The 23,609-nt window shown below is 40.9% G+C and overlaps 1 protein-coding gene across 1 annotated transcript in view; it reads left to right on the plus strand.

Moving 5' to 3' along the window:
- LOC141272091 (uncharacterized) overlaps positions 1-20,895 on the plus strand; it is a 35,268-nt gene extending 14,373 nt beyond the window's left edge. Inside the window, exon 7 of the mRNA XM_073682398.1 lies at positions 17,049-20,895. Coding sequence (XP_073538499.1) covers positions 17,049-20,008 — 2,960 coding nt within the window. The 3' untranslated portion in view covers positions 20,009-20,895. The remainder of the gene's footprint in view (positions 1-17,048) is intronic.
- The last annotated feature ends 2,714 nt before the right edge of the window (positions 20,896-23,609 follow it).

Below are 23,609 nucleotides of genomic sequence, written 5' to 3' on the forward strand. Positions count from 1 at the left end.
CCGCAAAAAATAAGCCGTCAAATGGCTATATTAACGGAAAAATAAAAATGGCTCTGGGAAGAAGGGGAGCAAAAAACAAAAACGGAAAAACTCAAGGTGGTAAAGCGGTTAAAGACCAGAGGCACTGGGAAATTACTGACAGGGAGAGAAGACCTAATCAGTAAAAAAAACGTCAAAATTTGATTACATAACAACAACAAAGCAGATTTCTTTGCTAAAAGGTGTCAATGTAATCCGTATTACTGCGCCATTGGCCCCTGTAAAATAAAAAAGCCTATACTCGCCTCCCATGCAGGCTCTGTTCCACTGGTGTCCGCACTCGCGGTCCCGGGGCTGTGATGTGGTGGAATGACACGTGATTCCCAGCGCCCAATCAGCGCTGGTGTCATCATCGGACAAACTGAACATGAAGAGGAAGCTAGAGATCAGCTGCACAGATGGTGAGTATAGTATTTTTTTATTTTATCGGGGCCGAACATTTACTTTAAGAAGGGGTTGTCCTAGTAGTTGACAACCCCTTCAAGGGTATTCATTAAAGCTTCTGAAAAGGCTCTTGAAGCTAGAAGGGCCCAATTAATCCCCATACCGTTAACCTGAGTCTCTGGATGTTCCTGCAAAACTGGCTGTCCTGAGACACCAGATACATTTTCTCAGGAACTGACAATGGTTTTTCTGTATCAGCTGTAGGAAACACACTCTCTTGAGCCAAAATGAAATTTGTGCAATCGTTGATGTATGGGCCATACGGATCTTGGATAACAATCTCTGAATCGAGTAGCTAGGTCGAAAAACATACGACAGACTGCATTTTCCGGGAATTGACATTGTATCCACTGCCAGTGGAGTGTCCTTCTGATATAGAGAGTAAAACATTGGACACTTTTGGCATTGACTTTGGTCACCATGAGGTCCACAACTGGGAGTCCCCATGAGACTTGGAAAAATACCAAATGATCATTGGATTCAGAGACTCTAACTGTCAGCACAGAATGACTGTTCAAACCAAATACAGGCTCAATGCATGATAGCACGGCCAATCATTTAAATACACTACCTGCTTGTTTTACATCTATCTGCATCCTTCTCTTGCTCTCTGAAGCACTTGGTTTGAACAGTCCTTCTGTGCTGATAGTCCCTTTAAAAGATGCGACGGCAGAGATAGAAGCAGAGTGCGGACGCTGCACTCGCCTCTCCCACAGCTTCTACAACCATGGATCCAGGACATCTTTAGAGGGTGGAGATGCACAAAACTATAGTAAGTAACTGCAGCTCTGCCCCCTGATGATGTTGCAGAAGGGGCTATAGATGCTTCAGGGAAGTAAGTGCAGCACCAGCCTCCTGTGACTTCCTGTTTTAGACTCTGCCCAAACAAAACTTCACAGACTGAAGTTTAAAAAAACAAACTCATTTAGAGATTAGCTAAATAGGGAGAATTGTAGGAAATTTTTTTAATAAAGCTAATTACAAAAGTGGTAGGGGTATAAAGATCGATATTAAGAAAGGACATTTTATTTGGCGGATCAACACTTTAAGGAGGGGGAGGTCATTTGGGGTTATGCTGATCACCGGTCTTTTACAATCATGTGAAAGGAGGCGTTTTGGACAGTTTGGCAGGAAATTCCTTAAGGCTGGCGTAGCGCACACCAGACTTAATAAAGTACTCGCTGGAGTACAGTCCTCTGATTCATTAAGTGGCGTGCGCCGCTTAATGAATCAGGCACGTCTGCTACCGAGCACGTGCTGCCAGATATGTATATCAGACGGTTGCTGGTGTACATTTCTGAAGTTACGCCACTTTGCTGATCTAAGTTATCATGAATTTAATGGGTGGGAGTGAGATTGCGCCGCAAGTTGCAATATGACTCAATATGTTTACACCAGATTTTAGGTGTAAGTACTTTTTTTTAATGAATCACCCCTATTGGCTATAGCCACATCCAATTGGAGGAGTAGGGGCATCAGTCAGTTTTTACTCTGTTCTACTTAACATGAGTTTGAATATTTTCGACCATGTGGGGCTTTGTCCAGAGATTTCTACTCGGCGGACATAAGAACTGTGAGGGAATCGTGCAGTTTGAATAACCTGGGCTCCCTAGAGTTGGAGATTTGCTCATCCGTCAGAGCCATCTCCAGTACTGTTTTTTTCCAAGTCAAATCTTAAATAGATTAAGTTTCTTTGACTCTTTTAGAAGAGGAAAAATGGACCTAATCAAGCACTCTCATTTCTCTATCTTTAGAGATGGCACGGGAGGATAATTCTCCTCTAATCCTCTAAAAAAAGTGTTAAAGAGAAGTCTTTATTTCCTCTTGTTCCTGGATGGAAGAACGCACATAATTATTCACCCAAATAACCATATCTGTAGTTGAAGGACGGCTTGCAGAGGGATCCTGCTGTCTTGACAATAGGTCAAATCAATGCCATCAGGCTAGGAAGTATTTCACTAGGGAGATGTCTTCATATCTTGAAAACATATGAATGAAAAGAATATGATTAAAAAATATGAAAGAAGAGAGCACAGGATAATGAAAAATAGTGTAGTACCCATAGAAAACCACAGTGATACAAAGTGTTGAAGAGGACCTTTCACAAAATTTTCCATGTTGAACTGAACACATGATGTAATAGTGGCTGCAGAGTGGAATATTTTTTTAAAATTTTGCCTCTCTGTTTGGTGGATATTAGCAATCAAAGTATTTGTACCTAATGAGTTTTTTTTTCATTGGGGGCATGTATCTTCTGCCTATATGAGTTGCCCAATCATAGGCAGGTAGCAACATTCTAGAGAGAGAACATGCGCCCACCATAGCTTAATTTTCTCTGTGTGAGATGTGCATATATAGCTCTGATCTCTTGCTCTAACTTCCTGCATGATTAATAGAAAAAAGGAGATTTGACTTTTCAGAGTAGACTCTGAAATGTAAAATTTCCTTTATTCTATTAATCGATATGCAAAAAAAACCTTCATTTGTCGACCTGGACTGCAACATCTGTAATATTCATGGGCAATTATTGGAGTTGTGACAATCACAACCCTTTCAGGTGAGCAACTCCATAACTCCCTTCTCATCTGTGCCTTTCAATATCACCATATGTGTGCTTTTTTATCCTGCATGATTAGACAGTGCTGTGTGTATAGCACAGATGATTCAACCCCGGTTGTGTTACACTATCCCACACATCAACCTTATCTGAAAGGTTTATCAACAAGGCTCACATAAAATCTTAGATGGGATAGAGTATCCAGGGTGATCTGGAGACTCTAGGCTTGCTGAATAGGATGGATGGCTGAGAAAATCATCCAGGTAGGGGATGACCAGAATCCCCCAGGTTCATAGGATGGCTATGATCTTTGTGAATATCCTGAGTGCAGTGTCCAGTCTGAAGGTGAGATCCACGAACTGGTGAGACTGTTTGATGAAGAAATCTCTGGTGGTCCGGAAAGATGGGTATGTGAAATACGTATCCTGAATGTCTACTGAGCAGAGTAATTCCTTGGGTTCCATGGAGGATATTGCCAAACGGAAAGACTCCATCCTGAAATGGCATAGGCATACTCGTTTGTTCAAAAGCTTGAGATCCGGAATGTGCCGAACAAAGCCGCCTTTGTTTGGTACCACAGAGATGTTTGAATACAAACCTATGAAGTATTCCTTTGGAGGAATGGGAACAATAACGCCTGATTGATTGAGATGAAATGACCTTGAAAAAAACGTGAACTGGGAGGGGAGGGAATCCTTGAGGAAAGGAAGGCTGGTGAGGGACTTTTTGGATCCAGAATTCACGCTTCAAGCCATAGAACCCTACAAATGGCCACAATATTGCTAAAAGCTAGGGAAAAAGAACTGGTGGCACCAAGGGAAGCAGAGAGAAGGTATTTTCCTGCATGGGAGATCTGGTCTGCCAGGTCCGCCAATTTGTCTGGTGTGGCACCAGTAATAATGCCCTGTTGTATTTGTTTAGGCCAAGACCAAATTGGAGACCTAGGTAGCAGCGAAAGCTGGGCACCAGACAGGCATATAGGACCCTAAACCTCATATGTCTCTCCCAGGCTAAAAGTCTACGATTTTAAGGGCAGGTAGGATCCACCTCTAATTAATTAAAAACGCCTTAGGCTGGTGGGAAGAGTGCACAGTCAGAAAGAGTGTACTACAAATATAAAAAAAACTGACTAGCACCTCCAAACAGAATAAGGCTTTTAGCCCAGAAGAGGCATATAAGGTTTAGGGTCCCAACAAAGGTCACAGGCTCTTGGGCTCTCACAAATTAGCCAATTTGTGCGCTAAGTACCTTCATTTTTTAACATATTTTATAGCAGTAATGCAGTTCCAATTTCGTATATTCGATGTTTGCATATAATAGCATTTCATAGTGAAGCTGCATTTTCTTGCGTTTCACCTGTCAACTGGGAATGCCCCCTGGGCTGTCCAATTCACAGCTGTGGGCAGAACCAGGCGCCAATTTATTGTAGTTCGCAGTTGTGCTATGAGCTACATCTCTCCACTGTCACTGCTCACAGTGTTCAGCATTGAGCAGAGCATCAGAGTGGTGGTTGACAGTGTGATATTGTACTACTAGTAGCCTACGGAGCTGTTCTCACCACTGGAAGAAGTCCCCGCCACAGGACTGCTCTGAAAGGTGAGAACACTGTACACAACAGAGACTTCTTTCAGCTATGAGAATAGTTCAGTAACCTGGTATTAGTAGTACGATACCAGGCTGCCGAGCAATACTTACCGCCACTGTTCACGCTGCAGTGTTCAGAGCACAACAAGTAATCACCACACTGCTGTGCTCTGAACACTGACTGAGCTCTGCTATGTCACTGGAACACCTCATTCAGACATCACTGCATTACAGACATCTGAAGGAGTTTTTTATTTCACCCATAACAGCACCACCTGAGATGATCCGCCCATCCAGGACAGGAAACCCACTGGAATGAAAGGGCAGCACATCTTCCCTGCATCAGTTCTGTTTCCTGTCCTTGATGGGAGACCTCAAGATGAAAGAGTGGCTGGACAATGGTCCCAGGCCTGAGCCGGTTGCTGGAAGAATGGCTGACCTGCCCGTGGCATCGGTATGTTGGGTCCTGGAAGCACCACTGCAGGTTTTGAAGGTTCAGTATCATCCAAAACACATACATAATATGTGTCATTATATTTAGACCAGCCTACTACCCAAATACGGTATATAGGCTGAAATGGGTAAATACCCTTGGATACTCAAAAGCAACTTATTCCTACAAGAGACATAGAGTAATAATCCAAAACTATAAATCAGACAAACGGGCACAATACAAGATTAAAAAGATAGCAAGGTCACAGGTATTAGGGTGACAGTTCCACAATCTAGTGTTGGGTAGGGGGAGGTTGTATATCAAAACCTAATCGCTATAGTCTATACATAAGATGTAATATGGGTACTTCCTCACATAGTGTGCATCAGTCGCACAATATAAATTCCAACAGTTTGGAACATACAAAAATGCAAGTGCATACAGTGTGGGATTACTCATGTAGACACAATATACACACCATCTGAAACGGTTCAGTGATGTGTGTGTATATGCAAGCAATCCTTGCATATGACCTTATGTGCATAGTATAATCAAAGATATATAGAAAGTAAAACATATTGCACCTTACCCATAAAGAACCTGTGTGGACCCACACACTAGCGCAGCTCCAACGCGCGTTTCGCGTGTGCTTCCTTGAGGGGCACACAAGTGCAGGAGGGGCGTGGCCTCGCTTCATACAAGTGTGTGGAGCGAGGCGGCGCTGAATGGCCGGGGGTATGTATAACGTATACATAGCCTCCGGTCCCCGGTCTCGTACCGGCGAATCCCCACAGTGCCTGTGCTGGGGGGATTCATAAGTCTGCAGTCACACAGTCTTACAGACAGACAGAGTGACTGCAGTCTTACCACTTTTTACCGGACAACCCCTTTAAGCTTCAGTGCCTTAGGGGCACTGTATAATTATAACATAGTGGCCAATAGATGGTTATCTAGGTTTATTAAGTCAAATACAACACTCTAGATTGCCCCATTGAATATGAGAAAGGGGTTATATAAACAGGTATAGCTCTAGGTGTTCTCTCACAAATGTAAATGCATACTACAAAATAGATAGAGAAACACCAATATAATTATAAAGCTATTAATTTTTATTAGTACTTTGTTAAAAAGCCGCCAACAGGCAGACCAGTAAATTTATTAAAAGGGGAAAAAATAACACATAGAAAATAAATCACAGGGGAACATAAGTATTCATGGGTACAATAGATTGGTAAGAATTACACATTGAAAAACATGATGGAAACAGAATATTGCACAGGCCAGGTAAAGAATATGTATATATAAATATCCCAGATGGCAAGGATTACTCCTTGAGAAAGCCACTAGGTGAAACGTGCGTTGGACCTGAGCGTTGGGACAGTTCTATCTGGTATCATTACCTTTATTTATACATGATTGTTATCAGACAGTAGGGCCCATTGTTTAATCCCCAGTACGGATACACTATAGATATTGGTTCTAATTTATAGTCCACACCCCTTTTCCATCTACATTTTTGGGCTCTGTTTTACCATATTATTTATAAGGGATATTATTATATATTGTGCCATCTGGGATATTTATTTATATATACATATTCTCTACTGGGCCCGTGCAATATTCTGTTTCCATCATGTTTTTCAATTATTTAATTCTCACCAATCTATTGTACTCATGAATACTTATGTTCCCCTGTGATTTCTTTTCTATGTGTTATTTTTTCTCCTTTTAATAAATTTACTGGTCTGCCTGTTGGCAGCTTTTTAACAAAGTACTAATAAAAATTAATATTTTTATAATTATATTGGTGTTTATCTATTTTGTCGTATAGGTTTATTATGCCCTGTGATAGGTCCAAACCAATCCCTAGTCCAAAGATTCCTCCATGGGATTTTAATTTAGTATTGGAAGTGTTGACCAAAACTCTTTGAATCTTTACAGGACTTATTGATTAAAAACCTCACCTTAATGGCCGTAATCCTAGTTGCGTCAACATCAGCTCGTAGAGTTAGCTATATTCAGGCTTTGTTAATTTAACCCCCATTCACTAAGGTTTCAGAAGACAGGCAGGATCAGGTCTCAAAACTGTCCTATCTACCAAAAGTGGCTAGGAGATTCCATAGAAGTCAAGAAGTTATACTTCCCTCCTTTTGTGATAACCTTAAGAGAAGAGCAGTCCCACACGCTGGATGTTAGAAGGGCTCTAGTTGAATACATAGAAGCAACTAAAGAGTAAAGGAAGGGCCAATCGTTGTTTGTGTCTTTTCAGGGGGCTAGGAAAGGGCTTAAAGTCTCAAAAGGCACCCTAGCCAGGTGGATTAGGGAATCCATTAGAGTAGCATATTCTGCCAGTAATGTATCAGTTCCAGAAGGTATAAGAGCTCATTCCACTCTAGCAATTGCAACTTCTTGGGCAGAGAAGGCAGAGGTGTCCATTGACCAAATATATAAGGCAACAACATGTCTTCTCCTTTAACCCTTTTACCACCTTTGGATTTTTCCATTTTCACATTCTCGTTTTTTGCTCCTCTTCTTCCCAGAGCCCTAACTTTTTAATTATCCATCAATATGGCTGTGTGAGGGCTTGTTTTTTAACGGACGAGTTGTACTTTTGAATGACACTATTGTTTTACCATATCGCGTACTGGAAAACGGAAAAAAAATTCAAAGTGTGGTGAATTTGCCAAAAAAGTGCAATCACACAATTGTTTTTTGGATTTTTTTTTACCATGTTCACTAAATGCAAAAACTGACCTGCCATTATTATTCCCCAGGTCATTATGAGTTCGCAGACACCAAACATGTATAGGTTCTTTTTTTATTTAAGTGGTGAAAAAAAATAACAAATTTTGCCCCCCAAAAAGTTGCCATTTTCCAAGACCCGTAGCATCACCATTTTTCGTGATCTGGAGCTGGCTGAGGGCTTATATTTTGCTCACTGAGCTGATGTTTTTATTGATACTATTTTGGGATAGATACGATCTTTTGATCGCCTGTTATTGCAATGTTGCTGTGACAAAAAAAAGAAAGCAATTCTGTCGTTGATTGGGCGATTCTGAACGCGGCAATACCAAATATGTGTATATTTGATTTTTTTTTTTGGTTTTATTTTAAATGGGGTGAAAGGGTGGTGATTTCAACTTTTTATATTAATATTTTTTAAATCATTTTTTTCTACTTTTCACTGTCTTTAATAGTCTCCATGGGAGACTAGAAGCTGCGATCATCCGATCGCCTGTGTTACACCCAGCAGGGCTTCAGCCCTGCTTTGTGTATATAAAGTGCTCAGTTATTATGAACGCTGACCGCTGGGCGGCACGCATAGCATCTCTGCAATGACAAATGATAACTGCAGGGGTCTCCTGCAAACCCCAGGTTGTCATGCCAACCCATCGGTGACCCACAGTCATATGACACGGGCGTCAGTAAGCGGGACTAGTGATGTCCTTCCGCCACTGCCATGTTAAATGTCGCTGTCTTAGAGATTGACATTCGCGATTCCACCTGCAGCTGTTAGGGGCACATGACAACTGGTCAGATCAGCTGTCATGTGCCTGAAAACATGCGGGCTCAGCGCCGGGGGGATGCTACTTTGGACGTATGAGTACATCCAAGGTCGTAAGGGGTTAACCTTCTATATACACTATAGGCTGGATTTATCCTCAGCTGATATATCCTTTCTAGAAGGTTTCTGCAAGCGGTGGTCCCTCCCTAAGGTGGATTGTTTTCTCTCTAAATCTCTCAGGTGGTGCTGTTATGGCTGAAAGGAAAAATCAGCATTAATCAATGGGATTTTCCAGAGCCCATGACAACACCCTTATATGCCCTTATAATTTGGTGTAGATATGTGCATATAACTATTTGTAGGTCCTCTCATGCTCAGTAACCCAATTGATGCGGGGAAGAGGTGCTTCCCTTTTATTTCAGTGGGTTTCCTGTCCTGGGTGGGCGGATCATCTCTCAGATGGTACTGTCATGGGCTCTGGAAAATCCCATTACCAGTGAGTAACTTAGATGTTTACACTGAAATAGCAGAGCCGCGTATCTAATCTCATCATGTGTGAGACAGCTCGCAGAGCCACGTCTCTGATCCCATCTTGTGTGATACTGCACGAAGAACCGCTTATCTGTTCTCATGATGTGTCAAACGGCTCGCAGACCCGCGTATCTTACTCCAGTGCATGATGCAACGAGCAGCACCATCTAGCAAAAAATGTGATGCCAGCCATCCTTGGTGACACTGTCCTCATGTCAGTATCACTTTGCAGTCACCAGCAGAATGTCTCTGCACTGTGATCCTAAACTTCATCCTGTACAGGCCAGAAGGGTAGGAGTGATGTGACACACATGTGAGCAGATCCCGTCCACTTTTACGGCAGTTGTAATGTGAGCAAGCACTACACTAGGTTTTTATTGCAAATTTCAGTAGCTGCTCCCCCAGTGTTTAAAAGTTGAAAATATCAAAACTTTTATTTTTTAATATTTTATAAACAAAAATTACAGTAATACTGTACATTTCTTCAATTATTGGAAAAAAAAAAGTTTTTTTGATACATTGTTTTGAGATAGTCTAAAACCTGCCCATAGAAACACACCAATCTAATAAGCAGTTGACCATTGTAAATTAAATAGACCCCTAAACAATATGGCCAGTACTGGCTTCATATATATACTTCGCAGCGTGGGCATATCGTGCATGTTCACCAAAGTTGTCAGGATTGCCACGATAAGGTTATGTGCACACTGTGCGGATTTGCTGGTGTTTTGACGCTGCGTTTTTATGCAGCGTCAAAACCGCAGCGGCCAGATGTTACAGCATAGTGGATGGGATTTCTAGAAATCCCATGCCCACTATGCGTTTTTGTGCACCTGTGGAAACTGACCTGAGGGGCGTTTTTCAGATCCGCAGCATGTCTATTTCTCTTGCGGAAACCCATGCGGATTTTCCCCATAGACTTGCATTAGATGAGGAAAATCCGCATGCGTAAAAACCGCATGTGTGTTTTGTGTGCTTTAAAGTTTGTTAAAAAAAAAAAAAATTCTCTGATTTCAACATGAAGACATGAAAAACGCATGCGGCAAAACCGCATGTAAAAACCGCACCAAAAAATGCAAGTAATCTAATTTGCATATTAGGTGCGGAAATGGTGCAGAAATTCTGCAGCGTCAAAACTGCAGCAAATCCGTACCATGTGCACATACCCTAAGGCCGAAGTTATGTAACACTTTTTTTTTCTGCAGAAAAAATAAACGTGATCACCTGGGTGCCTGTAAAAAAAAAAAAATGCTTTGCAACAAATTAGAAGGTAGAATATTAATAGTGGATAGATAATATTCTAAATAAGTCTTCTACAAAAACTGAAAGGAGAGTGCACATGATAAGGAAAAAAAATGATTTAACACAATTATTCGGATATCACCACCTGGGTGGGGTCTCTTGAGTCCTTTATAGACTCGGGAGTAGTTAAAATTCCACCTTTCCTATCACATCTAAGGGCAAAGAACTGTTGAACTACGTAAATGGACCTAAGGGAAAGGTTGTTTTTCACGTATGATCAAAAAACAGATGTATGATTGAGAACTAAATGTAATGCTCACATTTTGAAGTGCTGTTCGCTGAACACTCTGTTGGTGGGGGGTTACATCTTGATACACAAAAAAGGAAAAAAATGGACCCTGACATCAGAGGCGTATCTAAGGGGGAGCAGGCTGGGCATGTGCCCTGGGCGCAGCCAGCAGGGGGGCGTCGTCGGGGCACCTAATGCGGCGGTCTGAAGGGTCTCCCCCAGCGCATATATTTTCCCACACCTCGGACTGGGAGTCGGCCATTCTCTGAGCCTGCTGTCAAGTTGACAGCCGGCTTAGAGAAGCTGCAGCTTTCCGGCTCTCAGTGATCAATTGTACTCGCGTCTGTAGAAGCGAGTACAATTGAAGCTCTGACCGCCGGGTTAGATTAACCACATATCTGCAAGTTAATAGAGTTATTTCTGTTGACAGATTCCCTTTGTGTGTGGGGATGGCGGTATGTAATGTGTTGGGGAGATTTGATGACACAAGTTTGGAGAGCAAGGAAGGGACAGGTGTAGACACAATATGGGGAGCTGGAGAAATTTAAAGACACAAAATGAGGAGCAAGGGTGGAGATAAGGGCATGTATGAAGAAACAGTATGAGGGGGTGGATGTGGACACAGTATGATGAGTGGGGGGTGGGTGTGGACACAGAATTGTGAGTAGTGGAATGGGTGCGAATGCAGTATGGGGAGCGAAGGTGGGAATGTATGCGGACACAGTATGTGGAGTGAGTGGGGGTATGGGTGTAGACACAGTATGAGTAGTGAGGGGAAAAATGTATGTGGAGCAAAGGTGATGGGATGTGTGCAGACACAGTATGGGCAGGCGGGGGGGATGTGTGAGGAGGCAGTATGGAGAGTGAGGGGGTAAATATATGAGGAGACCGTATGGTTAACGTGGGATGTGAGGAGACAGTATGATGAGGGAAGAGAAAAAGTGGGGGGAGAAAGTGTGAGTGGGCACAGAATAGAGACTGAGTAGTGTGGGGGGTAGCATGGGGGGACTGTGTAGGGGCACAGTCAGGAGTGGACAGTATGCCAAGGAGGGGGGACTGTAATGAGGGGGCACAGTATAGAGACCAGGCCCTATAGGGGGGACAGTGTGAGAGGATAGTGTGAAGAGAGGGCCCAGTATAAAAAGTAGAGGGCAGTGTGGAGGCCATGTACCATAAGAGGAACAGTGTGGGGGTCATATTTTGTGCAGGGAATATGGTGAGGGACAATTATTTATTCAGGGGCTCAGCGCAGGGCTGATATTTTTATTCAAGTGCATTATAAATACATTGCTATTTTTAAGGGCATCTTGTGGGGATGTGCTTCACAAGACCAGACAAGATGGAAGTCTGCAGAGATGCGCTGTGGATGAGAAAACTCATCATGGCGTCAGGACAAGAGAAAGAAAAGAAAGAGATCCAATCAGCGAAAACGTCGTCTATCATGTATTTGAATGTAGATGAGTCTTTAGTCATTCAATGTGACTGCAGACTTCTGAATTCTCACAGTGCGCACTACACTCTGTCAGAATTCTGTGGTGTCGGCGATTTGCATACTCACAGTTACGTGCCGAATAGGCATGCGTGGCCTCCCTCAATGAAAATGAATTTAGCGAGGCCGGACACATCTGGGCGGAATGTGGTCATAAGTATACAAATCACATACTTGTGCTTACATGACCGTCCACTCATACCACCAGCAAGGGAAAATCCTAAAAGTATGTCATGCGCTCTGAGAATTCAGAAGCCTGCAGTCACATAGAGTTACTGCAGACTTTCATCTCAAACCTGGAGAAGCCCTTTAATTATAACATGAAGCCCTGTAGCATGCTAATCCTAACAGCGTGTAATATACTCACTTTCATGATACATCTCTGCTTGCAGGTTCCAGCAGTCATCACATGCCATCTTCACTCATATGCGATTTTCATACTTAGCCACGTAAAAACGAGCTTCTCTTCCTGCTTCGCTCAGTTTTTCACTGAACATTGAGAGAATTAGGGAGAGCAGCTCGTCAGCACATGACTAAGTGTGTAAATCGCATATATGGTGGGGAGGGGGGGTGCGACAAAATGAATTTTTGCCCCGGGTGGCAGAAAACCTGTAAACACCTCTGCCTGACATGTCCATTTAGTGCAGGGGTGGGGAATCTCTGGCCCGCAGGCTGTTTACGGCTTGCACTGTCCTTTCCTTCAGCCCCCGAGCAGATTCCTGGGAACCACAGTGCTCATAGCGGTGGCCCCTTTTTGCCGGCAGCCTGCCCTTTAATTGCATGCAATATGTGTTCGGAACAAAATACTGCCATGATCAGTTGTTTACAAAGTGTATTGCGAAGAGTGAACTGCGCTCCAGACTGACGCAAACTTGGAAAATCAATTTCGAGTAGCAATATCAATACTCACAGCCTCACCAAAGAAAAGCAGCTCCAGCCATTACAATAGGGATAAGTTAATTAATTAAGCAAATGAACCCCTTCCTGACATTGTCAGTAATAGTACGTCCTTGTGCCCTAGGCCTATTGGACCAAGTGCGTACTATTACGCGCAATGCCATCGCGCCCGCACAGAAGCTGACACCCGGTGCTATGTGCCAGGAGCAAGGGGAGGTAAGCGCAGCCTCTTACCTTGTCTTCTGCGTCCCTTGCTATCTGTGCCGGGTCCCTGATAGTTGCCATGGTGACCTGATGTTGTCCTGACGGAATCCGGGTCACCAGGCATCAGCAAGTTAGCTAGATAATGCTTAGTGTATGTTCTAGCTAACTTGTGTGTGCTTGGGCTGCTGCGTGCATAGCATAGAGATGCTGCTGCATTTCTATGCTATGCAAGCGATCAGCCTTCAAAAAGTGAAAGTCCCATAGTGGGACAAGGTGTAAAAGTTAAAAAAAAAAAAAAAAAAAAAAAAAGTGTCAGAAAGTGAAAACAAAATTGTACAAATATTTAAAAAAGAAAAATGAAAAAATAATCCAAAAAAAATTAAAAATATACTGTACCCATAAATATTATCATGAAAAAAAAGAAACAACAAACCAATAAAAGTACACATATTTGGTATCGGCGTGTCCGGAACTACCTGACCTATAAAACTGTCCCACTATTTAACCCCTTTAGTGAACACTGTATCATCATACCGGCAAACAAAAAATGGAATAAAAAGCGATCAAAAAGATGAATGTAAATAAAAATGGTACCGCTGAAAACATCATCTTGTCGCGCTAAAAATAAGCTGCCATGAAGCTCCATCCGCCGAAAAATAAAAAAGTTATAGCTCTCAAAGTTTTTATTGTGTAAAAGCACCAAAACCTAAAAAAACGTTATGTGGTACCGCTGTAAACGTACTGACCCGAAGAATAAAACTGCCTTATCAATTTTACCACACGAGGAACAGCATAAAAAAAAAAAAATTCCTGAATTGTTGGTTTTTATTTATTCTACCTCCCAAAAATCAGAATAGAAAGCGATCAAAAAATGTCACGTGCCCGAAAATGGTACCAAAAGAAACATCAACTCGTCCTGCAAAAAACAAGCAAAAACCAACATGACTCTGTTGGTCGAAATATGGAAAAATGATAACGAAAACTAGTCTTTGCAAAAAAAAAAAAATTGAAAAAGCGTCTTTTAGTGTGCGACAGCTGCCAAACATAAAAACCCAATATGAATCTGGCATCGCTGTAATCGCACCAACCCAAAGAAAAAAGGAGGAATGGCGTAAAAAATAAACTCTAGGGATAGGGTTGGGGATAGGGTTGTGTTGGGGTTGGAATTTTTTCAAAAGTAAAGAAAATTTTGTCACTCGAGAACCCGATATACATGGTGCATAACCGAGAACTTGATGCAAACTCAAGTAGCGAGCACTTGCACTCAAGACTAATGACAATTTATTCGATATGATGACCTAATGTTATCAAATTCTGTGTAGTCCCTCTGGGTTCAAAATGTTCACTATACCCCTTGATAAAATCCTTGAGGAGCCTAGTTTCCAAAATGGTGTCACTTGTGGGGGGTTTCCACTGTTTAGGCGCATCAGGGGCTCTCCAAACAACACGACATGGCGTCTGCTCTCGATTTCAGACAATTTTTCTCCTTCCCTTCTGAACCCTGCCGTGCGCCCAAACAGTATTTTTTCGCACATTTGGGGTATCGGCGTACTCAGAAGAAATTGCAGAACAGTTTTTGGGGTCCATTTTCTCCTCTTACCCTTGTAAAAATAAAAAAAATTGGGGGCTAAAAGATCATTTTTGTGGAAAAAGTTAGATTTTTTTTTTGATTTTCACAGCTCCATGTTATAAACTTCTGTGAAGCACCTGGGAGCCCAGTGTGCTCACCACACATCTAGTTCCCTGAGGGGTCTAGTTTCCAAAATGCTGTCACTTGTTGGGAGTTTCCACTATTTAGGCACATCAGGGGCTCCTCAAACGCAACATGGTGTCCTCTAAGTATTCAAGCAAATTTTTCATTCAAAAAGTCAAATGGCGCTCCTTCCCTTTTGAACCCTGCCGTGCGCCAAACAGTGTTTTTTCCCCTGCATATGGGGTATCGGCTTACTCAGGAGAAATTGCACAACAAAAGGTATGGTGCAATTTCTCCTGTTACCCTTATGAAAATGCAAAATTGGAAGGCTGAAAAACATTTTTGTGGGAAAAATGTGAAAATGTTATTTTTACGGCTCAATATTATAAACTTCTGTGAAGCACCTGGGGGGATTCAAGGTGCTCACCACACATCTAGATAAGTTCCCTAAGGGGTCTAGTTTCCATTTTAAATGGGGTCACCTGTGGGGGGGAGCATATCAGGGGCTCCCTAAACGCAACATGGCGTCCGCTAATTATTCAAGCAGATTTTACATTAAAAAAAGTCAAATGGCTCTCCTTCCCTTCTGAATCTTGCTGTGTGCCCAAACAGTGTTTTTTCCCCCACATATGGGGTATTGGCGTGCTCAGGAGAAATTGCATAACGAATTTTGGGGTCCATTTTTTCCTGTTAACCTTGCAAAAATAAAAAATTGGGGTCTAAAGTAAAATTTTTGTGAAAAAAGTTAAATGTTCATTTTTTCTTCCACATTCCAAAAATTCCTGTGAAGCACTTGAAGGGTTAATAATTTCTTGAATGTGGTTTTGAGCACCTTGAGGGGTGCAGTTTTTAGAATGGTGTCGCTTTTGGGTATTTTCTGTCATAAAAGCCCCTCAAGGTCACTTCAAATGTGATGTGGTCCCTAAAAAAATAGTTTTGTAAATTTTGTTGTAAAAATGGGAAATCACTGGTCAACTTTTAACCCTTCTAACTTCCTAACAAAACAAAAAAATTTGGTTCCAAAATTGTGCAGATGTAAAGTAGACATGTGAGAAATGTTATTTATTAACTATTTTGTGTGACATATCTCTCCGATTTAAGGGCATGAAAATTCAAAATTTGATTAATTTTTACCACTATCATGAAGTACAACAGTCTCAGAATCAGTGTGATCCTTTGAAGCATTCCAGAGTTATTACCTCATAAAGCGACAGTGGTCAGAATTATAAACATTGGCCTGGTCATTAACGTGCAAACCACCTTCAGGGGTAAAGGGGTTAATGATAATGCTGGGTTCAGAAGGCTGTGTCAAAAATTGTGCTAGTTATATTTAAAGTCTGTGGCATTTAGCTCTATCTGCAGCACTAGATTTGCATTGCATATGGTCATAGGGCTGCCTTCTATTGTGTACAATATTCTGGCCAAGAATACCATATGTTTCAATGGTAAATGATTACCAATTGGCAGTAGTTCTGCGTAAATGGACCCTTAGTAACGTGTTGACCTATATTTTGTGAACAAAGTTGGCCTTAGCCTCTAAAGGCATTATCCAGGACTTTTATATATTTTGGATATGGGGCTAAGAACTTGCAGGTATGTAGTTGCCAACCCTGCCTGTTCTGACAGGTAATTTTCCTAACGTCTCATCGACAGAGCAGCTTCTTCTTTTCCACTCTGCTCTGTGGACATTTTCACTGAGGATGTCATGCTGGCCCCACTGCTTAACTATGGGGGGGCCGGCTGTCAATTGTCAATCAGCATGGTGTCGGTAGTGATGCCCCATTGACAGAGCTGGCAAAGATCGTCACCAGATAGTTAGCAACTACCTCCCTGTAAGTTCTTAACCAACCAAAGTCCCAGATAACCCCTCTAATCTACATGACCTAGAAAAGAACCAGGGACTAGAAACCATTGCTAGCAAAGGACCATTGCTTGCACAGCTTCAACTTCTTTTTAAGATCACATGTACCTGTCAGGGAGGGTATGAGACAGACACCCCCAATAGCACTTATTTAGTCTGCTTTATGAGTCTCAATTTAACATGTAGCTGGAAATGATTGGTGAAACGCGCAATGACACATGAACCTATGGAGAACATTAATAATAATGAAAAATAATAAATTCTGTTTTATTCTTGGCAGATAACTGTATGAAGAGCTCAGAGGGAATTCTTATATTTTCAGATATTGGAACAGATGAGCATGGCATCGGAAATGCATGTGAAGAATGTGCCATAACTCCAGAAATACCTCAAGCACATCAGCGAATTCACACAAGTGAAAAGCCATATTCATGTTCAGAATGTGGGAAATGTTTTAATCGGAAAACTAATCTTGGTCCACATCAGAGCATCCACACAGGGAATAAATCGTTTTCATGTTCTGAATGTGGGAAACTTGTCTCAGATAAGGGTATTAACGCGCAAGAGAAGTCATTTTCATGTTCGGACTGTGGGAAACGTTATAACATGAAAACCAAACTTTGCAAACATCAGAGAGTTCACAAAGGGGATAATCCATTTTTAAGTTCAGAATGTGGGGAACCTAGCGAGAAATCCAAACTTGTTATAGATAAGGGAACTAACACGGAAGAGATGCCATTTTCATGCTCAGACTGTGGGAAATGTTTTAACCGCAAAGCGAAGCTTGATACACATCAGAGAGCTCACACAAGGGATAAACCATTTTCAAGTTCAAAATGTGGGAAACCTAGCGAGAAATCCAAACTTGATACAGATCAGGGAATTAACACAGGAGAAAAGACATTTTTATGTTCACAATGTGGGAAATGTTTTAACCAGAAAGCAAAGCTTGATATACATCAAAGAATTCACTCAAGGAAAAAAACATTCTCAAGTACAGAATGTGGGATACCTAGTGAGAAATCCAAACTTAATACAGATCAGGGAATTAACACAGGAGAAAAGACATTTTCATGTTCAGAATGTGGGAAATGTTTTACCCTCAAAGCAAAGCTTGATACACATCAAAGAGCTCACACAAAGGATAAACCATTTTCAAGTTCAGAATGTGGGAAACCTACTGAGAAATCCAAACTTGCTACAGATCAGGGAATTAACACAGAAGAGAAGACATTTTCATGTTCAGAATGTGGGAAATGTTTTAACCAGAAAACAAAGCATGATATACATCAAAGAATTCACAAAGGGGATAAACCATTTTCAAGTTCAGAATGTGGGGATCCTAGCGAGATATCCAAGCTTGTGATAGATCAGGGAATTATCACGGGAGAGAAACCATTTTCATGTTCAGAATGTGGGAAATGTTTTAAGAAGGAATCCAAACTTGTTAAACATCAAAGAATTCACACAGGGAAGAAGCCAATTTCATGTTCAGACTGTGGGAAATGTTTTATTCAAAAAGCAAATCTTTTCATACATCAGAGAACTCACAAAATGGATAAACCATTGTCAAGTTCAGAATGTGGGATACCTAGTGAGAAATCCAAACTTGTTACAGATCAGGGAATTATCATAGGAGAGAAACCATTTTCATGTTCAGACTGTGGGAAATGTTTTAAGAAGGAATCCAAACTTGTTAAACATCAAATAATTCACACAGGGAAGAAGCCATTTTCATGTTCAGACTGTGGGAAATGTTTTATTCAAAAAGCAAATCTTTTCATACATCAGAGAACTCACAAAATGGATAAACCATTGTCAAGTTCAGAATGTGGGATACCTAGTGAGCAATCCAAACTTGTTACAGATCAGGGAATTATCACGGGAGAGAAACCATTTTCATGTTCAGAATGTGGGAAATGTTTTAAGAAGGAATCCAAACTTGTTAAACATCAAAGAATTCACACAGGGAAGAAGCCATTTTCATGTTCAGACTGTGGGAAATGTTTTATTCAAAAAGCAAATCTTTTCATACATCAGAGAACTCACAAAATGGATAAACCATTGTCAAGTTCAGAATGTGGGATACCTAGTGAGCAATCCAAACTTGTTACAGATCAGGGAATTATCACGGGAGAGAAACCATTTTCATGTTCAGAATGTGGGAAGTGTTTTACGAAGGAATCGAAACTTGTTAAACATCAAAGAATTCATGCAGTGGAAAAAACATTTTCGTGTTCAGAATGTGGGAAATGTTTTAAGAAGAAATCCAAGCTTGTTATACATCAGGAAATTCACACAGGGGAGAAGCCATTTTCATGTTCAGATTGTGGGAAATGTTTTAACTGCAAAGCAAAGCTTGATATACATCAGAGAGCTCACACAAAGGGTAAACCAATTTCAAGTTCAGAATGTGGGAAACCTAGTGAGAAATCCAAGCTTTTTACAGATCAAAAAATTAACACAGGAGAGAAGCCATTTTCATGTTCAAAATGTGGGAAATGTTTTAAGAAGAAATCCAAGCTTGTTAAACATAAAATAATTCACACAGGGGTGAAGCCATTTTCATGTTCAAAATGTGGCAAATGTTTTATTCAGAAAGCAAATCTTTTTATACATCAGAGAATTCACACAATGGATAAACCATTCTCAAATTCAGAATGTGGGATACTTAGTGAGAAATCCAAACTTATTATAGATCAGGGAATTAACACTGGAGAGAAGCCATTTTCATGTTCAGACTGTGGGAAATATTTTAAGAAGGAGTCCAAACTTGTTAAACATCAGAGAATTCACACAGCGGAGAAACCATTTTCATGTTCAGACTGTGGGAAATGTTTTAAGAAGGAATCCAAACTTGTTAAACATCAGAGAATTCACACAGTGGAGAAACCATTTTCATGTTCAGACTGTGGGAAATGTTTTAAGAAGGAATCCAAACTTGTTATACATCAAATACATCACAAAAGGAAGAAGTCATTTTCATGTTTGGATTGTGGTAAATGTTTTATTCAGAAAGTAAATCTTTTTCTGCATCAGAGAACTCACAAACTGGATAAACCATTGTCAAGTTCAGAATGTGGGGTACCTAGTGAGAAATCCAAACTTGTTACAGATCAGGGAATTATCACGGGAGAGAAGCCACTTTCATGTTCAGATTGTGGGAAATGTTTTAACCGCAAAGCAAAGCTTGATACACATCAGAGAACTCACACAAAGGATAAACCATTTTCAAGTTAAGAAGGTGGGAAATCTGTAAAAAGTTTAGATTTCTCAATAGATCAAGGAATTAACACGGGAGAGAAGCCATTTTCATGTTCAGAATGTGGGAAATGTTTTAACTGGAAAGCAAGGCTTGTTACACACCAGAGAATTCACATGGGATAAACCACTTTCAAATTCAGAATGCAGGAAGCCTAGCGAGAAATCCACACTTTTCACAGATCAAGGAATTAACATGGGAGAGAAGCCATTTTTGTGTTCAGATTGTCGGAAATATTTTAACAAGAAATCCAAATTTGTTACACATCAGATAATTCACACGGGAGAAGCCATTTTCATGTTTATAATGTGGGAAATGCTTTAATCATTAATCAATTCTTGTTACACATCAGAAAAATCACACAGGGGAAAAGCCATTTTCATGTACTGAATGTGTGACTTGTTCAATAAAAAAATCAACTCTTATAAAACATCAGAGAGTTCACACATGTGACTAGCCATTTTTTTCAAACTTTAAATGTTTATTGAAAATTTTGAACATACAGAAAAAAACATTTGAAAATGACAAAGGTTCAGGATTTTGATTATAAGGGTTAAATGATACAAAAGAAAGGTGTGGGGGGAACTAACTGGAGAGTAGGGGAGGGGAGGAAGAAGTGTGCCCATGACGTAAGGGGATCTCCCCGAGCAGAAAAGGGAAACTGGGAGAATCAGGCTGTAGTGGTATTAACTCAAAGGGGGTATGATTACTGTATTCCGCCCAAGGAGCTGAAATTTTATTAAATTAATTTTTGTCGGATAATATGGCTGGTGGTTTTTCATTGATTATATACCATGAAACCCGATTCTTCACTTAAGATCTAATCCTGGTTTTCTCCAGGTTGAAGCGATTGTCTGTTTAGTAGCCAGGAAATATATTGGAAATGAGAGCATGGGAATATTTAGAAATATTGGGGATATCCTTTACAGGAATTTTTTATTTTTCTTTACGTTGTGGCCTGTGACTGAGAGGATACAGAAATATACTCTAATACAGAGTCTACCCACTTTGCTGCAAACCCGCCATATGCCCTCAGATTGGCATTTGCCTTCAGACTGCTATCCCTGAAAACATTGAGGAAAGTAGTTATGAACAGCTTTGGTCACTCTAGCGGCAGTCAAATACCATCTCATTATTTTAACCCCTTCTTGACATGTGCCGTGTATATACTGCTTCACGATTACGCGTGCTCACGCTGAGCGCTGATGCGATCGAGTGCGGGTGTCAGCTCTATATGAGAGTTGACACCCCGCAGCAACGGCCACAATCGGTGTTGGTACCGATTGTGGGTATTTAACCCCTCTGATGCCATTGTCAATAGTGACGGCAACATAAAGGAGCATCGCCGAGGGAGTGAGCTTCCTCTGTGCTCCCATCAGCACAATGCAATGCGATAGCGTTGTACTGATGGTCTCCATCCTGTAAAAGCGCCAAAACATAAAAAATTATAATACAGGGCCTTGTGAAAGTATTTGGCCTCCTTGAACTTTTCTAGCTTTTGTCACATTTCTGGCTTCAAACATAAAGATATAAAATTCAAATTTTTGGGGGAAGAATCAACAAGTGGGACACAATCGTGAAGTGGAACTAAATTTATTGGATATTTTAAACTTTTTAAAAAAATTAAAAACTGAAAAGTGGGGCGTGCAATATTATTCGGCCCCCTTGAGTTAATACTTTGTAGGGCCACCTTTTGCTGCGATTACAGCTGCAAGTCTCTTGGGGTATGTCTCTATCAGTTTTGCACATCGAGAGGCTGAAATTCCTTGCAAAACAGCTCGAGTTCAGTGAGGTTGGATGAAGAGCGTTTGTGAACAGCAGTTTTCAGCTCTTTCCACAGATTCTCGGTTGGATTCAAGTCTGGACTTTGACTTGGCCATTCTAACACCTGGATACATTTATTTTTGAACCATTCCATTGTAGATTTTGCTTTATGTTTGGGATCATTGTCTTGTAAGATAAATCTCCGTCCCAGTCTTAGGTCTTTTGCAGACTCCAACAGGTTTTCTTCCAGAATGGTCCTCTATTTGGCTCCGTCCATCTTTCCATCAATTTTAACCATCTTCCCTGTCCCTGCTGAAGAAAAGCAGGCCCAAACCATGATGCTGCCACCACCATGTTTGACAGTGGGGATGGTGTTTTGAGGGTGATGAGCTGTGTTGCTTTTACGCCAAACATATCGTTTTGCATTGTGGCCAAAAAGTTCGATTTTGGTTTCATCTGACCAGAGCACCTTATTCCACATGTTTGGTTTGTCTCCCAGGTGGCTTGTGGCAAACTTCAAACGAGACTTTTTATGCATATCTGTGAGAAATGGCTTTCTTCTTGCCACTCTACCATAAAGGCCAGATTTGTGCAGTGTACGACTGGTTGTTGTCCTATGGACAGACTCTTCCACCTTAGCTGTAGATCTCTGCAGTTCATCCAGAGTGATCATGGGCCCTTTGGCTGCATCTCTGATCAGTCTTCTCCTTGTTAGAGATGAAAGTTTAGAGAGACGGCCGGATCATGGTAGATTTGCAGTGGTCTGATACTCCTTACATTTCAATATAATCGCTTGCACAGTGCTCCTTCAGATGTTTAAAAGTTGGGAAATCTTTTTGTATCCAAATCAGACTTTAAACTTCGCCACAACAGTATCTTGGACCTGCCTGGTGTGTTCCTTGGTCTTCATGATGCTCTCTGCACTTGAAACAGAACCCTGAGACTATCACAGAGCAGGTGAATTTATACGGAGACTTGATTACACACAGGTGGATTCTATTTATCATTACCAGTAATTTAGGACAACATTGGATCATTCAGAGATCCTCACTGAACTTCTGAAGTGAGTTTGCTGCACTGAAAGTAAAGGGGCCGAATAATATTGCACGCTCCACTTTTCAGTTTTTAATTTTTTTAAAAAGTTTAAAATATGCAATAAATTTCGTTCCACTTCACGATTGTGTCCTACTTGTTGATTCTTCCCAAAAAAATTTAATTTTATATCTTTATGTATGAAGCCAGAAATGTGGCAAAAGGTAGAAAAGTTCAAGGGGGCCAAATACTTTCACAAGGCACTGTAAATGTTGTATCTCTGTCATTGTACTGACCCGAAGAACAAAGCTGTCTTATCAATTTTACGACACGCGGAACGGCTTAAAAAAATTCCCCCAAAAAAGTTACTGAATTGTTGGTTTTTCTTCATTGTGCCTCCCAAAAATCAGAATAGAAAGCGATCAAAAGATGTCATTTGCCCCAAAATGATACTAATCGAAACATCAACTCGTCCTGCAAAAAACAAGCCCTGACATGACTCTCAGCCGAAATATGGAAAAATTATAGCTATCCAAATATGGCAATCAAAGAACTTGTTTTTACAATAAAAAGCATATGTTAGTGAGTGACAGCAACCAAATATAAAAAAATATATATAAATCTGGTATTGCTCTAATCGCACTAACCTCTAGAATAAAGTAGTCTAATCACTTATACCACACGAGTAACGGCGTAAAAAGTAAAACCAATTCTTCACCTGCTGTTGATTTGTCCATTCTGCCTCCCAAAGATTGCAGTAAGGCTCGGCTCACATTTATCTTA

The sequence above is a fragment of the Phyllobates terribilis genome, unplaced genomic scaffold, assembly GCF_046119375.1.
Source record: "Phyllobates terribilis strain yellow unplaced genomic scaffold, ASM4611937v1 Scaffold_5__5_contigs__length_657084704, whole genome shotgun sequence".
Lineage (NCBI taxonomy): Eukaryota > Metazoa > Chordata > Amphibia > Anura > Dendrobatidae > Phyllobates > Phyllobates terribilis.